Consider the following 22,338-nt stretch of genomic DNA (forward strand, 5'->3'; position numbering starts at 1 on the left):
AGTAAAATGTTTTTTGAATGATAACTCAAGAACGCATACGCCTAGGATCATGAAACTTCATGGGTAGATTGATCATGACTTGCAGATGACCCCTATTGATTTTGAGGTCACTAGGTCAAAGGTCAAGGTCACTGTGACCCGAAGTAGTAAAATGGTTTCCGGATGATAACTCAAACACGCATACGCCTAGGATCATGAAACTTCATGGGTAGATTGATCATGACTCGCAGATGACCCCTATTGATTTTGAGGTCACTAGGTCAAAGGTCGAGGTCACGGTGACCCGAAATAGTAAAATGGTTTTCGGATGATAACTCAAGAATGCATACTCCTAGGATCATGAAACTTCATGGGTACATTGATCATGACTCGCAGATGACCCCTATTGATTTTGAGGTCACTAGGTCAAAGGTCAAGGTCACGGTGACACAAAATAGTAAAATGATTTTCGGATGATAACTCAAGAACGCTTTTGCCTAGGATCATGACACTTCATAGGTACATTGATCGTGACTCGCAGATGACCCCTATTGATTTTCAGGTCACTAGTTATTGTTATTTTTAATATATTATTAATAATATAAAAACTATTCAGGTATATACATTTTAATATTAATGATTGTCATTCTTTGTTATTACCTTTTGATTTTTTGTGTTTTGAAATGTTGTCTTTTTTAAACATACTACACCCAGATGTGAGTGAATTTGATTTTTGAAACTGTATGCATATTTTGCAATACATCGTTTTTGATTTTGCATTATAATCTAACCACATGAATTCCGAAAGCCAAACATCTTTAAATGATATATTATCAGATTTGATATTGTTTTAGACCGGGTCATTAGATTCGTCAGAGTCCAAAGGACGCTTATTGCCTATGGTCGCCATAATATGGCAGTCACAATTTCCGACACAATTTCTTGAAATTAAAATTAACTATTAATTTCTTTACTTACATGCATAATGTGTGACTAAGTTGATAATTCGCTAACGGCTTTTACTCAAATTGATTGAAATGGGCATCAATCTTTAATCAGATGTAATTGTTTATTTAAGCCGATAAGATCAACGGTTACACCAGTCAGTTTCCTTTTTCTCGATATCCGGTTTCTGACAGGTGTTAATGCAGACTGCGTATCAATTATGCGGGTCAATAATACGGCGATGAAAGCTGAAAAAGTTTACTATCTGGAATGGCATTTGTCAGGAAAATAATCGTTTGGCAAAAACGTCCGGCGAACGATTTTTTTCCTGACAAAAATCGTTTGCTGGACGTTTTCGCCAAAGGATTATTTTATTCGCCGAATTTGCTAACTTTTTGCCATTGGCGAATCTGGCGAACGGCAGCGGGAGCCCTGGTGGCACCCGTAATGCGGTGCTCTTGTTAGATAAAATTTGACTGTCCAAATAAGTGTCATGGGGGATCAGTGTCTGTAACATATCTAGTTCTGTATGATATGGGCTGAAAGCAACACATAAATATCAAGAGTATTGTATAATCACTTGAATGGATTCTTTTTCATAATTAACTTATTGTTTTTTAATTTTAATTTTCCACATGCTGTCTCTTTTTTAGGCATTTTTACTTTCGTTGCAGATTTTAGTCTGAAGACCAACATATTTTAAACAACATTTATGCTTCAAATTGTTCAATCTATAAAAAAAACTTTTAGTTGGAAATTGTGTTATGTCCTCTTCAAAAAGCACTTTTGATATTTAACATTCAGACTGGAGGAGGATGTATGGTACATTGTTCTTTAGTGGTTCATTACAGAGTCGAGATTGCACACTTTAACCACTAGTTAATAACAATCGTTGTTCTCTGTAACAAGGAAGATTTTAGGCTGGCTAGTCTATTAATATTGACATTTTAAACTGAAACTGAAAGACACACTTTACTGAACAACGCTTTCATTGTTTTCATAATTGGAAAATTATTTTTAGTATTACCCATCATTGGTTAAAGAGGTTTGTTTTTAGAAAGTTCAATTATAATGCAATTTTAAACAAGCTCCATAAGATACTTAGCAAATAATAATACATCAATGTGCTATGTTATCTCCTAGAGCATCTATGGCAGTATAGTGCCTGCATATTACTGCATATAAAATTGTTATAATTTGTTTTCAATGGTTTTCATACCTCAATACACTGTAAATCCAATATAGCGCGGTCAATGGGGTCCAAGCCGCAAAACAGCGTTATAAACGGATCCGCGTTATAAGTTTTGAGCTCATTTACTGCAGGGCGCTATAAAAAAAACAGGCATAGTATAGCCTATAATATAGGTCATGTATATTGCCATGCTGTGTTGTCATCCGCAAATACATGCATATAAACCGAATCGTATCGATAACAGTATACATACCGCTTTTCTTATGTGCACATTTATCCGATAATCCAATACAATTGCTTAACATAACTTAAAAAATAATAATCTTGAACATTAATGACGATATATGTTTAAGAAATTTTTAAACACAACCGTACGCATATGCCATTTTCAGAAGTGTTAAGAGTACAGTGCATTATGGGGCAGAGCTTTCATTGGACGAGCGACTTTAAATTTAGATTGAATGCAATACGATACATGTACACAGAAATGTTTTATTGCGTCATACACGCATGCAAAAACGTATTTCCCGGGGACTTTCTGATACCGCGCAAAAATGAAAGTGAAACTCTGTTAACAATTACCGGTACACTGCGTTCGCATGTAAATAAATTGTCTGGTTTATTTAATTTCTCATACACGAACTGAAAGATTAAATGACATAATACTAGAATGATAATGAAATGACAGAAAAAGTTGTTTTATACAGTGGGCAGTATATTTCACAGCTGCTCAGTTAATATAGTCAAACTGCAACCATATCAAAGTAAGAATGTTTTAATCGTTTTGAATAACTTTAATTGTATAACTATCCCGCTTACACTTAGCTTATGGAAATTATCGCACCGAACTGCTCTGATGAGGAATACATGCAATAAACACTGACAAGAGTTTTTCACACCTTTATTGACATTACACAACAGATTAACACCAATTAGCTGTCAGTGTTGTTTAACCTCGAAGCGATTATAATCGGTTCAACGGACGGTTGAATAAAGCCATCAACATGTGATTGCCACCATCTTTGAATTGCCTGTAAGTACATGAAGTTGCATAATACGGATTTGAATCAGAAATCAAATGGAAGGTTGGAGAAAAAATGGGATCCAAGCAACCCCCGCATTATATTGGATTCAGCGTTATAACGGAGCGCGTTATATTGGAGTTACAGTGTAGTTGAGATTGACTGTTTTGTCATAAGAGAGGTTTAGTATCAATTTGAAGTGAATCGGTGTAGAAATGAAGAAATTTTAGTAAAAGGCAATTTTGGGTTGGTGTGGTCTAAGTGGGCGGGGTGCCCCAGGGTGGATAATGGGGCCATGCATAGTTGAGATTGACAGTATTGTCATAAGAGAGGTTCATTATCAATTTTAAGAAAATCGGTGTAGAAAAGAAGAAGTTATAGTAAAAGGCAATTTTGGGTGGGTGTGGTCTATGTTGGCGGAGCGCCGCAGGGTTGGTAATGGGGCCATGCATAGTTGAGATTGACCGTATTGTCATAAGAGAGGTTCAGTATCAATTTGAAGTGAATCGGTGTAGAAATGAAGAAGTTATAGTAAAAGGCAATTTTGGGTGGGTCGGGTCTATGTGGGTGGGGCGCTCCAGGGCTGGTAATGGGGGCCATGAATTGTTGAGATTCATTGTCATAGGAGAGGTTCAGTATCAATTTGAAGTAAATCGGTGTAGAAATGAAGAAGTTTATGTAAAATAACCTAACAAAAATGAATGAAAATCTCTGACCCGGCCCCACCCCAACCCCCATAACTTTTGACCCAGGGGTCAGAACAAAATTCCAAATAGTGCAGGGTCGCACATATGCTCATAGCTACCATGTGTGTAAGTTTCAAGGTTCTAGTGCTTGTAGTGTAGGAGAAGATAGTGGCCAGGACGGACGAACAGACAGACGGCAGGGATTTTCAAAAAGCGTGTGGATAACTAGGAAAAATGCAACTGCCATGTATCAGAAAGCATATGCCAGTAGTTAAATAAGAATATCAACTAACAGCATGCATGTACTGGCCGATATTCCCTTCCATATACGTACATCATTATATTAACTGTCAGTTTTAAATACTGTTAGAGGAAAATGATCAGATATTTTAAACTAAAATTGGTTTATATAAGAACCTACTTTATTGTCATTATAATTCTATGTTCATAACATGGCATTTATTAGAGCAATTAAAAATGTGGTGTGTTAAACACTTTGGGATAAAGTTTTTATCTACACAGCTTCTTTGTGCAGTTTAAAGTAATCAATACACTCAGTACCCAATAGTCAGGTGACAGTATACATAGTTACACTGTTTGCTCCTATCATACAAGCGCCATTTGACAGTAAACTTGGTTGCTTTTCAGTTCAGTTCAAAATTTCATATTACTTGCCTGTGTTAAATAATAATTGTGTGTGTTTTCTGGGATATTTATTGTAAGCATATACTTGGACATAAATATTTCAATTGATTTTAGATTGTATAATCTTGTTGTTGGAAGTGAATTATCAAAATGGCGACATCTGCATTTTCTAGAAATTTTGATTTGGTTAAATATTATTGTTGTACAATCTGCGAGAAAGAACGGTCTGTAGAAATAGATGCAGAATTTTACTGTAAAAAATGTTGCAAGTATTACTGCAAACCATGTATTCACTCTCATAGAAAGCATGGTTGGTTGTTTAATAAAAAATCTCCTTATGGAAAGGATAAAATAATGAAGTGGCCACTTTCTAAGAAAATGGAGAATTATCTCATAACATGCAACATACACAAGAATGAAACAATAACAGCATTGTGCAATAGCCATAGTGAGCTGTGCTGCTCCAGATGTGTTGAGCTTAATCACAGGTACCTGATAATGAATAATTATGTTGTTAATTAGTATTATAAATACTGGAATTGTATGATGAAATTACTATCCTCCATAGTTAGTCATTGAGATTATTGTTAGCAGTTGCTTTATTTTTATTTCCTAATCATTACATGCGTGTTATTTGTTGGTCAGCTTTTAATTTACTTACTGTTTGAAAAAGATTTTTATTATATAATGCCATTTTTAAATGCAATTTAATAATCAATTTACAGATGTTAATCAAATCTTCATTAACTTAATTTCAAGAAAACATAAGTCATTGTCCCATTCTACTGTTATCCTTAACTATAAATGAACACAATCAGTCAAATAATATCGACTTTGATTATAACATTTTTCCAGATAGAACAAACTTACATAAGTTACTTAATGACCTGTCCGATGATTTGGCTTTCAGGCTACATCTTATATTAAACAATAAACCTTTATATCAGTTTATATTTATTTATATTTTATGTTCTTCAACTTGGTGGGAGCTCAGTTTATCACTTTATTGATTATCAATATAAATTTTGATTTCGAGTTTTAGTGGAATAGCGTAAAATTGTGTGTAAATCAAAATGCTCTGCTAATGATATCTTTCATACTCCATGCTTGTCTGCCCATTCTTTTGTCTGTATGACTGGTTACTAGTTTCTGGGTTAGATTTCAGAAAATAATGATAAGAATTGACAAAACAGTTGAAACTTTTTTAAAGGGTTGACAAGTTAACCTATTATCAAACAGTTAAAATATACCATAAAGGGACATGCACACAGATAAAAAAATCTGCTTTGATTAAATTTCATTGAGCTTTTTGCCATTTGGTTAACAATAAGTGAGACAATATTATATGACAGTGTTCGTGTTTGCACAAAATTTCATGAACAAGTGAACCTAAGTTAATCAAATGGTCTAATGATTCTTCTGGATGTTATAATTGCTTTGTAAAAAGTATATATCTGAAAAATGTAAGCCTATATCATGTACTTTTTATGCCCCGGTAGAGTAGCATATGATCCAGAATTCGTTGTCCAGGAATTTCTGTTACATCTCAAAGAATCACATTTTACCTTAACTTCCTGCTGTTTGTGCATGTAGTTTCTTATTTCATGGATAAGTGCATTAAACTGGCGAATATCATCACTGGTAAATGTAATTACAGCTTTCCACGATCAGGGGAAAATCCACATAATGTGGTGAAAATGTGGACATTTTTTTAGATTTTTTTTGATAGTGCATAAATCGCGTTTAATGTTGCATCTTTATGCCGAGTTACGTCTTGAACAAAGTAAATAATCAATAAACAGATGGAACCCCTAAAGCATGCTTACAAAATAGAAGAGCCTCTGTAAACCATTTAAAAGAAAAATAGATTTTTAAATTGGTCCTTCGAGACGTAATTTTCGAGTCCAATTTGATACGTCTTTAGAGATATAAGTTTTACACTTAAGTCTGTGTCTAATCAGTGCTTACAATGGTACGGTGTTGCCTTCAAAATACCTACAATCATCATCAGAATAAATCAATTTGGGGGGTAACGTTACATTTCCGCTATTTCTAAAAATAAAATCGGGCGACCTTTTGTGTCCAAAATGTTACGTCTCGAAAAATCAATTTTTTTACGATAACGCTGTTTACTTTCACATATCGGTTGCGCAAAGGCGCCGGAAAATAACTGCACACATTATTTGATGACGTAGAACGCATTCAACGAATTTGTGTACACAAAAGCTGACAACATGGCCGAATCTTCGACACGAGTTCGGTAAGTGAAGAGAGTTACGTCTGAAATAACCTAACCTAGCCTTAAACATCCGAGTTTTTTTGTGAAACGACATGCCTTAGGTATCGTTTTATTGTTTTAAAGTAATTCGAATAGAATTATGATTTGACTTTGGTACGAAAATAAAATGCAAATGAATAAAGGACGACAGAACTGCAAGATTCAATGGCGATGTTCAAAATAGACGTCGTGTCCAAGTTACATCTTAGGAATGAAAATGCATTTAGTCGTCTTTGTTGTCTGCTACGACTTATATTTTCCCACATACTTGTGCCTGGATGGAAACAAATTAGAGATTACCCTGTTCCATGTTTTAAATTGTTATGTTTAACCAAATACAGTGTTTGAACAAAAGATGTAACGTGGACTACATTTTCGACATAAAGGATGTAACTTGGACTACAATTAATTGGGAAACCCATTGGAACTGTTTTTTTTAAATTGAGTAGTAACATAAAAGATGGGTATATGCTGCAAAGGGTTAATGTCATTCACAGTTATTTTTAAGAATTCATTTTCTTTCTAGTTTGAAACTATATTGAACTGTCTTTGAAATTTGAAATCAATGTCTGGCAAACTTTTAATATGTTTGTATACATGTATATATTTAATAAATTTATAATTTGATTTTTGGAGATAATTCAGAATTTCAAATAAAGGTGTTTTTTTAATGAGACAATTTCTTGTTCCAAACCATAAACGACACTTAAGTACTGAAGTGAGCATTTAATAGGAAGCAGCTAAACATGCCATTGAATCAAGCAAGCATTTGTTTTAAAGCTAGAAACACCTTACTTGTTATAAGTAACAATAGTATAGAAGCTTTTGTTTTACTATATAAGCAGCAACTTTAACTCAATAGTTAACAACTAAACATGTATTACATTTTAGGTGGATGAATGGCCGTGGGTCATATTCTTCAAGAAATATAAAGATAATGCATGGGTTATGAATGAAATAAGGCATACCATCCTTGAATCAGATATCCAGAGAAAGTTGGAACCACCTAAAGTGTCCAAGCTAGGTCGTCGGCTACTTTACAGATTTGAAAGTAAGTTGAAGTATTTAATGTTACATTAAGTATGCATCAACTGTGACATGTACATTGTAAATGTACTGTGGCCTAATGGTTAAGGTGTCCGCCTTGGGACCGGGAGGTTGAAGGTTCGAGCCCAAGAGGGAGCGTTTGTCCAGGAAATGTTTCTTTTGGGACTTATTATAAAATGGCCAGTTCCTGAGCCGCGAGCTAGTTAAATTAATGGTTAGTGACTGAAATCCGTCTGGCATCTTGCCTAGTGATAGAAGTTGGGAGGTACTTGGTATAATCAGTTGGAAGTGTCTCATAAGCCAGACTGACTTACCCTTTTAATAGGGGTGACACTATAATAAACAAAACCTTTACCTACATACATTTGTTTTCTCAGATTTTGAAGCATTTCCCCCGTCTTTGAATTTTAAAAATATGTAACTCATCCTATATTTCCAGGTTACAAGGAAGACAAGTGAAGCAGAGAGAGAGGGAGAAATACCATGTTTGCAGTTTAGAGTTTGCTGTTGTTTTAGTCTGTGAAAATCTCAGAATAAATAATATGTTAATTACTATCTGTCTCCTTAAAAGCTATTATTTTTTTATTACCCTGCAAGTTAAAATCCGTTTATCTGATTGGTCAATATGCACTGAATATAGTTTAATATTCCTTGTCATTCATATATTGATATAAAATCAGATTTGTGGTTTAATTTTTGAAGGTGTTTAGCCCCTTTGAAGTTCTGTAATGTGCTTAGTTTTTTATTTTGAAAAGTGAACCAATTAACTAACCAATTAGCTAACCAATTAGTTAACATTGTTTAATGCAGGTTGGAATTAATGCTGAAATATAGGAGCTTTCAGCATTTCTTTCAATCAGCATTAAACTACATACATGAAAAGGTGAAAATAGGATAAACTTCGGTTATCTCTTCGCAATTTGTCTGATTTCTTTGACATCGAGATAACGAGAGTCATTTTGTCGTCCAATGTTAGTCTCTGATTTCTAAAAACATGTCAGAATTGTCATTTATAATCAAGAATTATGAACTGCTATCGTTTTAAATGTTTCTAAGTAACTAGTCTTTCATTTGGAATCAAAGAAAGGAAAAACTTTTGATTATTTTAATGTTTTTTATTGAATAAATGTTCAATTTTTGTGTCCAGTTACATCTTCGATTAAAATTGCACATATTTTAATGTCATGGCACTTTGGAGTGGAAAATCTATGCTAGGAACATGAAGTTGTTGGTAATTCAAGAAAGGAATGAATCTCATTAGAACTGTTCATCTATTTCCAAAATTAAAGGCATAAAATTCCATCGAGTCCATGTTACATCTCCAAATTCAGGGAAAACAAAACATCATAATATAAGGGTACACATCTTAAATATGAATTTGACAATTTCACAGTACAACCGTCTTATTTCAATACAAATATTCACATCATTTTATTTTAAGTATCATGTTGTGAAAATCCTGGACACCAAACATTTTGAGATGTAACAGAAATTCCTGGACAACGAATTCTGGATCATATAGCAGTTGAACTGTCCGTCAGTCAGTATGTCAGTGTGTTTGTATGTCAGTCTGTCCGTCCGAAAAAAAATTAACGTTGGCCATAACTTTTGCATTATTGAAGACAGAAACTTGATATAAGGCATGCATGTGTATCTCATTAAGCTGCACATTTTGAGTGGTGGAAGTTCAAGGTCAAGGTCATCCTTCAAGGTCCAAGGTCAAACAAAATATTTTTTTCAAAGCGGCGTTCTCATGAAGCTGCACATTTTGGGTGGTGGCAGTTCAAGGTCAAGGTCATACTTCAAGGTCAAAGGTAATTTTTTTTATTTCAAAGAGGCGCAATAGGGGGCATTGTGTTTCTGATGAATATATCTCTTGTTTTAGTCAGGTATACAAGAGTTGTGAGCATTTTGTGAGGTTGTTCTGGTCTGTTGATCTGTCAGTGAGTAAATAAATGTTGACTAAATCGTCTCAGAAACCACAGGGTCCTAGATTGTTAGTTTGTTTTGCATGTAATACTTAAAGTGGTTCTCTACTCAGTTTGTTTCAAATCATGTTGATGGGGACAAAACTTGCCACCCCAAGCTATCAGATGTATAAACACCTTTATTGTTTATTTCAATAAACCTTAAAAAATCTTTTCAAAAACTGATATTTTGTGTGTAACAAAGTATGGTACTCCTCTTCAAAGTTTGCTCAAATCATGTGTCTGGGGTCAAAACTTACCAAGCCTATGGGTGAAATGATTTATTTAGACTGATGTAGTAAATAACCTTAAAAATTGTATTCTAAGAAACCACAAGGGTCTGGGGTTTAATGTTTGGTGTTTAACATCATATGTGGTCCTCTACATAGTTTGATCAAATCATGACACTGGGGCAGTCTTTGTATTAGCCTACAAGCCCGAAGCCCAAGTCGATTCTTGGGCCGGTTGGTCGATCCTAAATGCTTATAAAATAGCCCGACCGGTCGATTAAATATTTGAGCGTTATATCAATAACCTGATTTATACCCGTTTTTAAGAGGCACGATTAAATTTGCTATTTAAATGCCTAAAATGACGTTATACTTTTAAAGAATTGCATGAACACATGCGGCCGCCATTTTTTTAAACTGTTGTGTAAACATGCGGGTATGTTGCTATTTAAAGTAATGATGATGCCCAATCGAGAGGAGATTATTCAAACTGACCATGCGTAGATCACGTTCCGGGATGTTAGCGCATCGGTCACTTCGTAATGTTTTAAAATAATGACCAATCTAGAAGCGTACTTAATTTTAGAAGCGTTTTTCGAAAATGTATTTATAAGTCATGAAAAATGGACGAAGTAATTTTTCAATAAAGATAAAAGAGTCTGTAAGGGATATTGTACGCATTGGGTTACAAACAAATTGATCCTTATTACAGTTAGATTTCCATGTGTTTTATTCAATTATTCTTGCGTATTAGAAGACGTTTTTTTCAACTAATTATTAATAATTGTAGAAATTTCGTTTCTTCTGTAATCTCTTTCTGCTACGTGACCTACTTTGCTACTTATAATCTGCTTACGAATATACAATACTTTTCACGGTTGACACATGCTTATCAAAACATCGGGAGTAAATTGAAGAAGCAGACATTGTCATTTGGTAGATTGGGCAATTAACACAAACGGTGGCCTTTTTGTTCTGAAGCCACATGCCGACAATTCGGAAATTTACTGGCGATTGTCCTAGTAATAATACAATAATAATCAATTTGCTTTAAATAAAACCAAACACCGGTCAAACTGATTAATGGAATCATTGAATGAGAACATGTGTAATAATAAAGTTAAAATAAACAGCATAATCATCTGGTGCATTTTGTATAAAATGCATTTCAACAGGAAACAGAATATCCTTTATTACTGTAATCACATGCATCTGTTTTTACTAATGGAAGTAGATTTTCTGATTGTTAATAACTATTTTGGTGTTCCTGGCCAAAAAAGTCATAAAATTTATATTGACCTCTTCGGGCTATCAAACATGTCTTCGGGCTATTCAAAATTCCATCTGATTAGCCCGAAGGTCTATTTTGCCAAAAAAATTATTGTGAAGACTGACGCTGGGGTCAAAATTCCCCTTACTCTAGGTGTTATTTGTTTTTGTCCCTTACCGGTATTACCGGTGGGGACTTATGGTTTGCGCTCTGTGTGTCCGTGAGTCTAGCTGTGAGTCCGTCAGTCTGTCACACTTTCTGTCTGTCTGTCTGTCTGTCTGTCTGTCTGTCTGTCTGTCTGTCTGTCTGTCTGTCTGTCTGTCTGTCTGTCTGTCTGTCTGTCTGTCTGTCTGTCTGTCTGTCTGTCTGTCTGTCTGTCTGTCTGTCTGTCTGTCTGTCTGTCTGTCTTCATTCATTCATTCATCATTCATTCATTCATTCATTGTATGTGTGTGTCCCAAAACTTTAATCTTGGTTAAAGTTTGATTTCTTGCGCATTATTGAAGATAGCAACTTCATATTTGGCATGCATGTGTATCTCACAAAGCTGCACATTTTGAGTGGTGAAAAGTCAAGGTCATCTTTCAAGGTCAAAGGTCAAATATCATTTATTTTTCTTACCTTAAACTTTAACCTTCGTTAAAGTTTGGTCATAACTTTTTTAATATTGAAGATAGCAAGTTGATATTTGGCATGCATGTGTATCTCATGGAGCTACACGTTTTGAGTGGTAAAAGGTCAAGGTCATCCTCGAAGGTCAAATGTAAAATTTATGGCTTCAACGCGATGCAATAGGGGGCATTGTGTTTCTGAAAAACACATCTCTTGTTTCATGTTTCATCACCCCAACCTATAAACAAGAGCAGACAACTGTATCAAGCATTTTGTAAGAATTATGGCCCTTTTTTTACTTAGAATATGCATATTTTTGATAAATCTATGTTAAAGTTTACGTACCGCCTCAAATATTTTCAATGTCCCTTGACATATTGCTTTCACATTTTGCAAACTTCTTTACCAACATGACCCCAACCTATAAACAAGAGCAGACAACTGTATCAAGCATTTTGTAAGAATTATGGCCCTTTTTGTCTTAGTAACTGAATATTTTGTTAAATTTTGTGTTCAGATCCACTTGACTTATAAAGTATCAAAGCTATTACTTTCAAACTTCAAATATTTTCTCACTATCATGAGGGTACTGTACCTGCCAAGTTCAATTTGACCTTGACCTTTGAATGACCATGACTCTCAAGGTCAAGAGTAAATTTTAGTTAAATTGCCATAACTTCTTTATTTATGATAAACTTGTATTAATACTTTGACAAAACAACACTTACCTGAATACCACAATGGATTCCACCCAAATAATACCCCACGCCCCAACCCAGAATCCCTGCCCCCCCCCCAACCCCCCCCCAAAAAAAATCCTTTATTTTCGAAAGTTCATCTAATAAATTACCACACCCCACATTATACCCCCTCTAAAATACAAATATTTATTGTCCCCTACTGGTTTCACCGGAGGGGACTTATGGTTTGCGCTCTGTGTGTCTGGCTGTGAGTCTGTCTGTGCGTCTGTCTGTGAGTCTGTCACGCTTTTCTGAATCCTGCAAAAACTTTAAAAGTTCTTAATATTTTTTCATGAAACTTGCAACATGGATAGATGGAAATATGGACATTATGCACGTCATTTCATTTTGTTCCTAAGTCAAAAATTGTGGTTGCTATGGCAACCAAATGAAATAACATTCTGAAAATGGTGGAATTTCTGACAATGGTGGAGCCAGTAGGGGACTAGATTGCTTGACAATTGCCTTGTTTACTTTATTTTTGAAGGACCGTCCAAACTTTCCACCCAAGCTATTACTATCAAATTTGAAATAAATCTTATTACTTTGTTTTATGTCTTTACAAATGTTCAATACATTGCGGAATATATTACTTTGATCTTATTGAATTATTTGAACAATTACCCCATGATGGCTTACGTTATACTGTCAAGCACTCGAATAGTCGAGCGTGCTGTCCTCTGACAGCACTTGTTTAGGTTATTTTACATTAACTTTTTCATTTCTACACCGATTCACTTCTAATTGATACTGAACTTCTTTTATGGCAATACATGCCGCGTTGGGATACCCGTCGGCCTCTGCTGTGCCATTTTTAGTTGTATTTGTAAAGTGTCTGGAATACTTGTTGAGTAACGTGTGACATAAAAGTTGCACTGTTGGAAGGACAGACAGGCATGTGCAAGTATAAGCTCTCCCTCCATATTAAGCCTCAAAATATCATGCTTTCATTTAGTTTCCATTTCCATAGTTCTTGTTATTATGCCCCCCTTCGAAGAAGAGGGGGTATATTGCTTTGCTCATGTCGATCGGTAGGTCGGTCGGTCCGTCCACCAGGTAATTGTCGTATGATAACTCGAGAATGCATATGCCTAGGATCATGAAACTTCATAGGTAGATTGATCATGATTCGCAGATGACCCCTATTGATTTTGAGGTCACTAGGTCAAAGGTCAAGGTCACGGTGACCCGGAATAGTAAAATGGTTTTCGGATGATAACTCAAGAACACATACGCCTAGGATCATGAAACTTCATAGGTAGATTGATCATGACTCGCAGATGACCCTTATCAATTTTGAGGTCACTAGGTCAAAGGTCAAGGTCACGGTGACCTGAAATAGTAAAATGGTTTCCGGATGATAACTCAAGAACGCTTTTGCCTAGTATCATGAAACTTCATAGGTAGATTGATCATGACTCGCAGATGACCCCTATTGGTTTTGAGGTCACAAGGTCAAAGGTCAAGGTCACGGTGACCCGAAATAGTAAAATGATTTTCGGATGATAACTCAAGAACGCTTTTGCCTAGGATCAGGACACTTCATAGGTACATTGATCGTGACTCGCAGATGACCCCTATTGATTTTCAGGTCACTAGGTCAAAGGTTAAGGTCACAGTGACAAAAATCGTGCTCACACAATGGCTGCCACTACAATGGACAGCCCATATGGGGGGCATGCATGTTTTACAAACAGCCCTTGTTTAAATGTGTAGATTTGTTTAAAGCATTACATAATATCACTGACTATTTCTTGGTATGTACATGTATTGATTGTTTATTTCAGCCAGTGCAGTAAAGTGACTCCAATTAATGAGCTGACTGACATGCAGCCCACAGACCTACAGGGACTGTCAGTGGAGCTGGAAACTGTTCTGGGAGAAATCAAAAGCCTTCAGATCAGTCAGGAGCTCAGTGTTCAGGCATTGCTAAGAACATATAAGGAACATGGGGCAGTCATGATAGAACAAATGCGTGGCAATTTAAATTTTAATATAGATGATATAGATGAGTGTGGTAATAGTTATGTGAGTACATCGGGCGGACATGAGCAATATTTAAAAGAAGAGATGTGTTGGAGTGTTCTTTTTATCTTGAATGAATTTGATAATATTACTGTGAAGGAACTAAACGAGATGAGAGATGAAGTTATAAGCATAAAAGGGTCAATTACAAGTTCTATTCATAAATGCACCAGTCTTCACAATGACTTGTCACATTTCCATGAATTTGTTCAGAAAATCGGAGATAATAAGGAGCTCTGCCTTATAGCCAGCATAAAATGTAAGCATATAATACAGCAGGCATTAACTCTGCTAGGAAAGTCAGGCAAGGTGTTTAATGTCCAGAGTATTACTAAGCATAATGTGAGAATACCAAGTGATAAAGATGTATGTAATATCAGTGGCATATGTGTTCTTCCCGATGGTCAGGTACTGGTTGTAGACTGGATAAATAAGAATGTCAAGCTGCTGAACCAGCAATACCAGGTGGTGAGTCACTGGGATGTGAATGCTTATCCACAGGCCATATGTTTGGTCACACCCAGTGAGGTTGCAGTGGCTGTGAATTATAGCAACATAGGTGAGGTCCAGTTTATCACTGTCAACCAAGGAAAGCTTGTTCTTGGCAGGAAGTTTCAGTTACAACATCAATGTAGAGATATCGCCCATCACCAAGGAGATCTTTTTGTCACCTCTGGTAAAGAACTGTCCAAATACATGCTGAATGGCAAACTGATCTGCAGACTCTACCAAGATAGATCAACTGATACTACAGGTAAGAATCATGGTGAATCCATCCTGATAACATTCCTATTATGTACAGGGATTTGTCTAGCCATTGTGGGAAAAGGAGTCTAGTCAAATTGTGTTATTTTAAATCCATACAATGACAAATTTGGGAATTTTTATCCACTAAATTAACCGAATTGGTATTTATTTTTTTAATCAACAAATGTTGACCCATTAGGCCTTTATCTTGTTATTTTGAAAAAAAAATCATATAAATTATAGTTATATACTTTGTGAGATGATAATAAAATAAAATTCAGATGTAATACATTGTAGCAGAAAACCCACTGATGTATTATAAACTATTTGTTCTATAATTCATATGTGCCCTTTGATTTCTGCAGTAGCCAATACAAGATTCAGAAATATTGATTTATAAACATGAGTAATGAAGTATTTTGACTGTCACTACATGGCATGTCTATAAATAGAAACTGAGTTCCTGGGAAAGAGACACTTTCTGACCCTGTCTTAATTTTGTGGTTGTTAAATGATTGTACATGTACAATATGTTTACCTGTTGATAGAACTGTGCAATTGTTTCAGTTTGTGTAATTGTTTCCATCTGTGTAATTGTTTTGCTTCAATTCATATCTAACTCACTTGTCGCATTTCAACATTTCAAAGGTTATCACAATAGCTCTGCTACTGAAGTTTATTGTCACGCTTAACTATTGAATCATTGAAATGTATGCATATATTTTAAATGTGTAAAGGCCTCTTTATAGCAACATATGCGTAATACAATATCACTGCAGTATGTTTAATAAGATTATTTAACATTGACAGTAATTCAATATCTTGATGTTACTCTGTTTTGCAGTAAAGAAGTGTGCTGTGAGTCCCACAGGAGACAGGCTGTACATCACCAGCTGGTACAACAAGCTTCTCACCCTGGCCAGGGATGGCACACTCCTGGCTACATACACAGACCCAGCACTAGGTGGCCCACGTGGTCTACATGTGACCCCTGCAGGCCAGGTGCTGGTCTGTGGATACCTGCCCTACTCTGTACTACAGGTGGGCTGGGAGGGAGAGAGTAAGCTGTCCACTCTGGCTACTCACAAGGATGGATTATGGTACCCATGGTCAATCTGCTACAGCAGCTCCACGTCATCCATCATTGTGGGACAGCAGTGGAACGACATCCTGGTGTTCAGAGTGGAATAGTGTGTACATGTATGTATTAGTTGTTGTAATTAGTGATTAGTATTTCAATGACAATGTGTTGTTTAGCATACAAACATAGTAGTGTGTGATGTTACAATACAACATTTAGTGTGTAGTTAAAGATACAAATGATTTATGTGAACATACTGTTATCTGATTACACAATGTGAGGGTTTTTGTTAGAACATTAGATCTAATGCATATTATGTTATGTTGTCATAACGTTTGTGTCATTATGGTCCTAACATTTAGTTCTTGTAAACTTTGCATGAAAAAACAAAGCATTTCAACTGAAAATTTAATATTTCTACATATATGCACATGTACATAGCAACTGAGGCTATTTTTAGACTTTCATTTCTATAAACACCATGCCATGTAAGAAATGTATATGGATGAATATTTTTTAAATAAAATATGAAATTGTTTAAGTAATCTTTGGAGGAGTATATATTGATATTTTACGCAATGTTTACAGAAAGGTAACACTTGATGTGAAATTTATTAATTTGCCATATTTTATGCTGTTGAACATCTGTTATTGATTTTCATTACATTTATATAAATTTGTGTGAGTCCTAAATACACATACAAGAAAAACATCAAGCTATTTTGCTGCTCCAGTCGCTGCTGAATCAGGACAAGGATGCTGAGGATGTGGTGGACAAGGATGACCTGAATACACATAAGGTAACAAAGACATTTTAATTATCAGGCCTTTTCATGGCCAATTTCGGTAAAAATGCCATTTTTGGATTTTTATTTTTTGTGTGCGAAAAGTCAATTGATTTCAGAAAAACAAATTTAATATAACTATTTCTTAAACTTAAAATTAAAAGGATAAAATCATATTATGCTAGTAATATACTTTTTTTAAATCTTATTGAAATATAATTGAGACATATTAATCATAAGGCACTTATTATGCCCCCCTTTTGAAGAAGAGGGGGTATATTGTTTTGCACATGTCGGCCTGTCAGCCTGTCGGTCCTTCTGTCCGTCCACCAGATAGTGTCCTGATGATAACTAAAGAACGCTAAGGCCTAGGATCATGAAACTTCATAGGTATATTGATCATGACTGGCAGATGACCCCTATTGATTTTCAGGTCACTAGGTCAAAGGTCAAGGTCACAGTGACTCGAAATAGTAAAAATAGTAAAATGGTTTCCAGATGATCCCTCAAGCATGCTTACGCCTAAGATTATGAAACTTCATAGGTACATTGACAGTATTCTGCCGTGGATGCGCCCTTGCGTCATTGGCGCAAAAATAAAAGATTTGTCCCCACCTGTTTTCCGTATATGGGTCCACGAGCGCACAGGAATTAGTAATAAAAACTAATCAATTCAATTGGTAAGTCGGTAAGGTAATCGAGTGAGTGTGTAATCAAAACGAATTATTTCATTGGACATGACGTCATTTTGAAGCCAATGGTAAATTTACTTTAATAACACTTTATTGCATTGGTAAGTTGAGATTATAACAACCAATCAAAATGGCGGAAAGTGACCGGCCGAAGAAAACAAAATCCATTTTACTTTTTGTCCTCCGGCAAGTAAAATTAGAAAATATGACGATAATAATAACAACACCCCAACAGAGTCTTCCCAAGTCCCAACATCGTTTAGCAATGACAAAAAAGTCTACCCCTGGCCCTAAACATACGTTCCAAGCAAATTGGCTTCAAAAATTGTCTTGGTCACTGTTTGACAACAACGCAATGACATACACTTTGCGCATAAAGCACAAAAAAAACGCCTTTACTATCGGTCATTCTAATTATCGGACAAGTACTTTGACACATAATGCTGAGTTCAATGATCATAAATCTGTTGAAAGTTTTTGAATATGTTGACTATTGTTTGACAGTTTTAAAAAGTTTTTAAAATATTCATGGTTGAATTAGAATGTTACGTCCTGTGGACTTGCTGTTAGAAGAAAACAAACAAATATAAGAGTGCAAGTAAAATATAATTAGTTTCTGAAAATTACCGTAAAACGTTGTGTATAGCGCGCATTTATGTATAACGCGCATCTACTTTTTAAAGCTAAAAATCGGGAAAAAAAGTTTTTGAAGCAAAAAAATCGGGGGAAAAATTCCGTACCGCAGGCTAACTGAAAATCGTTATATTTACATTGCCGATCTTACGTATTCTTTTATTGCTTCAATTATAAATTATTTTTAAGACGATAACGATACAACTAGTTGGTGTTTTTTTTTAATCATATTATGCGTAAAAATAAATGTTTGGATTTAAATGAATTATGCATGAAATGCACACTTTCCACGAGGATACCATCAAGGTTTTCATCATATGTCTCCGATGTAACTGTCCACGATTTTATCGTGGAGTACACATAACGGATGGATTAGTTATAACTAAGAAACTGACATTATTGATTGGTATTGTCACCTGGTTATTCATGCATGACTAATTCACAACAGCGCGTTTTATTTACAATGCCGATATCATGCGTTCTTTTCGAATCTCTAAAATTGACAGGAGACTTTAACGACTCAAACTTCTCAACACCATCACGACATTACCGGCGATAAACAAACAATGGAGGTGTGAAGCCGTTTGCCGGTTCGCATGTTTTGATAATAGCCCAGCTACACAAAACTTGACAGGTGACGCAAATTGCTCAATAATCACATCCTCAATCTTGACAAGAAGTATGAAAACGTGTAAACAAACACAGCATCAATTTTATTAACACATTTGAAAAGCAAGAAAAATAATCTTAAATATATCGGGAAATACCTTGCCGACATACTATTGTAAATCGACAAGTGCCCCCAAATAAATTGTGTAACCCTAGTACAGTAGGGTATAATATTGTGGGAAAAGTAAACAATAACATTTAAATAAAAATGGCTTCCTCGTTTTTCATTCTCTTCTTCAAATTTATTTGATTTCAATGCTCTGTACGTACCTGAAAAAGATAGAAAATATATATGTTAACTTTATAATGTTTGTTCATCTTATTCAGATCGTCAATATAACACTATTATTAACATAGTTACAGATAAAACACCGGAAAACAGAATGATGCGAATTACCGCTACTGGGTAACTGACAGCGAAAAAATGTCTTGGCATGGCTGTAGTTGTGCATTACGCGCATCAAGTTTTTAAAATGAAATTTTGGGGTAAAAAAGTGCGCCTTATACACAACTTTTTACGGTAAATTCTGCTACAAATATATTTCTCTGTCCCCATATTTTTATACGCCCGTATAAAATACGGGACGTATTATGTGAAACCCCTTGGCGGCGGGCGGCGGGCGGAAGGCATCACTTTGTCCGGACTCTAATTCAAATTGTATTCATCCGATCTTCACCAAACTTGGTCAGCAGTTGCATCTAGTTGATATCTAGGCCAAGTTCGAATATGGGTCATGCCGGGTCAAAAACTAGGTCATAGGGTCAATAAGTGCATTTTCAAAGGGGCCACTTTGTCCGGACTCTATTTCAAATTGTATTCATCCGATCTTCACCAAACTTGGTCAGCAGTTGCATCTAGTTGATATATAGGCCAAGTTCGAATATGGGTCATTCCGGGTCAAAAACTAGGTCAAAGGGTCAATTAGTGCATTTTCAACGGCGCCACTTTGTCCGGACTCTAATTCAAATAGTTTTCATCCGATCTTCACCAAACTTGGTCAGCAGTTGCATCTAGTTGATATCTAGGCCAAGTTCGAATATGGGTCATGCCGGGTCAAAAACTAGGTCATAGGGTCAATAAGTGCATTTTCAAAGGGGCCACTTTGTCCGGACTCTATTTCAAATTGTATTCATCCGATCTTCACCAAACTTGGTCAGCAGTTGCATCTAGTTGATATATAGGCCAAGTTCGAATATGGGTCATGCCGGGTCAAAAACTAGGTCAAAGGGTCAATTAGTGCATTTTCAACGGCGCCACTTTGTCCGGACTCTAATTCAAATAGTTTTCATCCGATCTTCACCAAACTTGCTCAGAAGTTGAGTCTAGACAATATCTAGGCCAAGTTGGAATATGGGTCATGCCGGGTCAAAAACTAGGTCATGGGGTCACTTAGTGCATTTCAAGGATTTCATGGTGTCCGCTCTCTAAATGAAGTAGTTTTCACCCGATCTTCACCAAATTTGGTCAAAAGTTGTGTCTATATGATATGTAGGTCAGGTTTAAATATGGGTCATGCCGGGTCAAAAACTAGGTCACGAGGTTACTTAGTGCATTTCAAGCATTTAGCATGGTGTCCGCTCTCTAATTGAAGTAGTTTTCATCTGATCTTCACCTAATTTGGTTACAAGTTGTGTCTAGATGATATGTAGGTCAAGTTCGAATATGGGTCATGCCCGGTCAAAAACGAGGTCACATGGTGCATTTAAAGCATTTAGCATGGTGTCCGCTCTCTAATTGAAGTAGTTTTCATCTGATCTTCACCAAATTTAGTCAGATGTTACATCTAAATGATATCTAGGTCAAGTTCAAATATGGGTCATGCCAAGTCAATAACTAGGTCTTGAGGTCACTTAGTGCATTTCAAGCATTGAGCATGGTGTCCAAAACCTCTGTACGGGCGTATCTTGTGACAGTTTGGCACTCTTGTTCCTTTTTGTCCCCACTTTTTTAACCCTAAAGGGTCCCTGTCCCCAACAGTAAAAATTCACGGCAGAACACTGCATTGATCATGACTGGCAGATGTCTCCTTTAAATTTTCAGGTCACTAGGTGAAAGGTCAAGGTCACAGTGACTCGAAACAGTGAAATGGTTTGTTGATGTTAACTCAAGAATAATTAAGACTAGGATCATGAAACTTCATAGGTATATTGATCATGACTGGCAGATGACCCCTATTGATTTTCAGGTCACTAGGTCAAAGGTCAAGGTCACAGTCACGAGTGACTCGAAATAGTAAAATGGTTTCTGGATGATAACTTAAAAATCCTTACGCCTAGGATCATGAAATTTCATAGGTACATTGATCATGACAGGCAGATGACTCCTATAAAATTTCTGGTCACTAGGTCAAAGGTCAAGGTCACAGTGACTCGAAACAGTAAAATGGTTTCCTGATGTTATCTCAAGAATAATTAGGCCTAGGATCATGAAACTTTAGAGGTATATTGATCATGACTGGCAGATGACCACTACAGATTTTCAGGTCACTAGGTCAAAGGTCAAGGTCACAGTGACTAAAAACAAATTCACAAAATGGCTGCCACTACAACTGACAGCCCAAATTGGGGGGCATGCATGTTTTACAAACAGCCCTTGTCTTAATAACTGTATCTACACATGTGCAGACATGTGGTGTCATCAATGAACGCTTTTAATCCACACTTGGAGATCGAATGCCTAATTCTCTTTTTATGCCCCCCTTCTAAGAAGAGGGGGTATATTGTTTTGCTCATGTCGGTCCGTCTGTCTGTATGTCCATCCACCAGATGGTTTCTGGATGATAACTCAAGAATGCTTAGGCTTAGGATCATGAAACTTCATAGGTACATTGATCATGACTCGCAGATGACCCCTAATGATTTTGAGGTCACTAGTTCAAAGGTCAAGGTCACGGTGACCCTAAATAGAAAAATGGTTTCCGGATGATAACTCAAGAACGCTTACGCCTAGGATCATGAAACTGCATAGGTACATTGATCATGACTCGAAGATGACCCCTATTGACTTTGAGGTCACTAGGTCAAAGGTCAAGGTCACAGTGACCCGAAATAGTAAAATGGTTTCCGGATGATTACTCAAGACAGTGCTCTAGC

At 36.0% G+C, this 22,338-nt stretch overlaps 1 protein-coding gene and 1 long non-coding RNA gene across 2 annotated transcripts; both read left to right on the top strand.

Moving 5' to 3' along the window:
• Positions 1 to 4,896: 4,896 nt before the first annotated feature.
• On the top strand, positions 4,897 to 16,576 carry LOC127849206 (uncharacterized). The gene is made up of 3 exons (XM_052381925.1): positions 4,897 to 4,957; positions 14,401 to 15,392; positions 16,338 to 16,576. Exons 2-3 carry the CDS (start codon positions 14,441 to 14,443, stop codon positions 16,574 to 16,576), a joined length of 1,191 nt encoding a protein of 396 aa, XP_052237885.1. The 5' UTR covers positions 4,897 to 4,957; positions 14,401 to 14,440.
• On the top strand, positions 6,395 to 8,347 carry LOC127846939 (uncharacterized). The gene is made up of 3 exons (XR_008033740.1): positions 6,395 to 6,729; positions 7,639 to 7,798; positions 8,234 to 8,347. It is a non-coding gene; the product is annotated as an uncharacterized LOC127846939 (long non-coding RNA).
• Positions 16,577 to 22,338: the final 5,762 nt, after the last annotated feature.

The sequence above is a fragment of the Dreissena polymorpha genome, chromosome 10, assembly GCF_020536995.1.
Source record: "Dreissena polymorpha isolate Duluth1 chromosome 10, UMN_Dpol_1.0, whole genome shotgun sequence".
Lineage (NCBI taxonomy): Eukaryota > Metazoa > Mollusca > Bivalvia > Myida > Dreissenidae > Dreissena > Dreissena polymorpha.

Coding starts and splice junctions, on each gene's coding strand:
- LOC127849206 (XM_052381925.1), top strand. CDS start 14,441: ATGCAGCCCACAGACCTACAGGGACTGTCAGTGGAGCTGGAAACTGTT. Junction 15,393..16,337: donor TAGATCAACTGATACTACAG/GTAAGAATCATG, acceptor CTACATACACAG/ACCCAGCACTAGGTGGCCCA.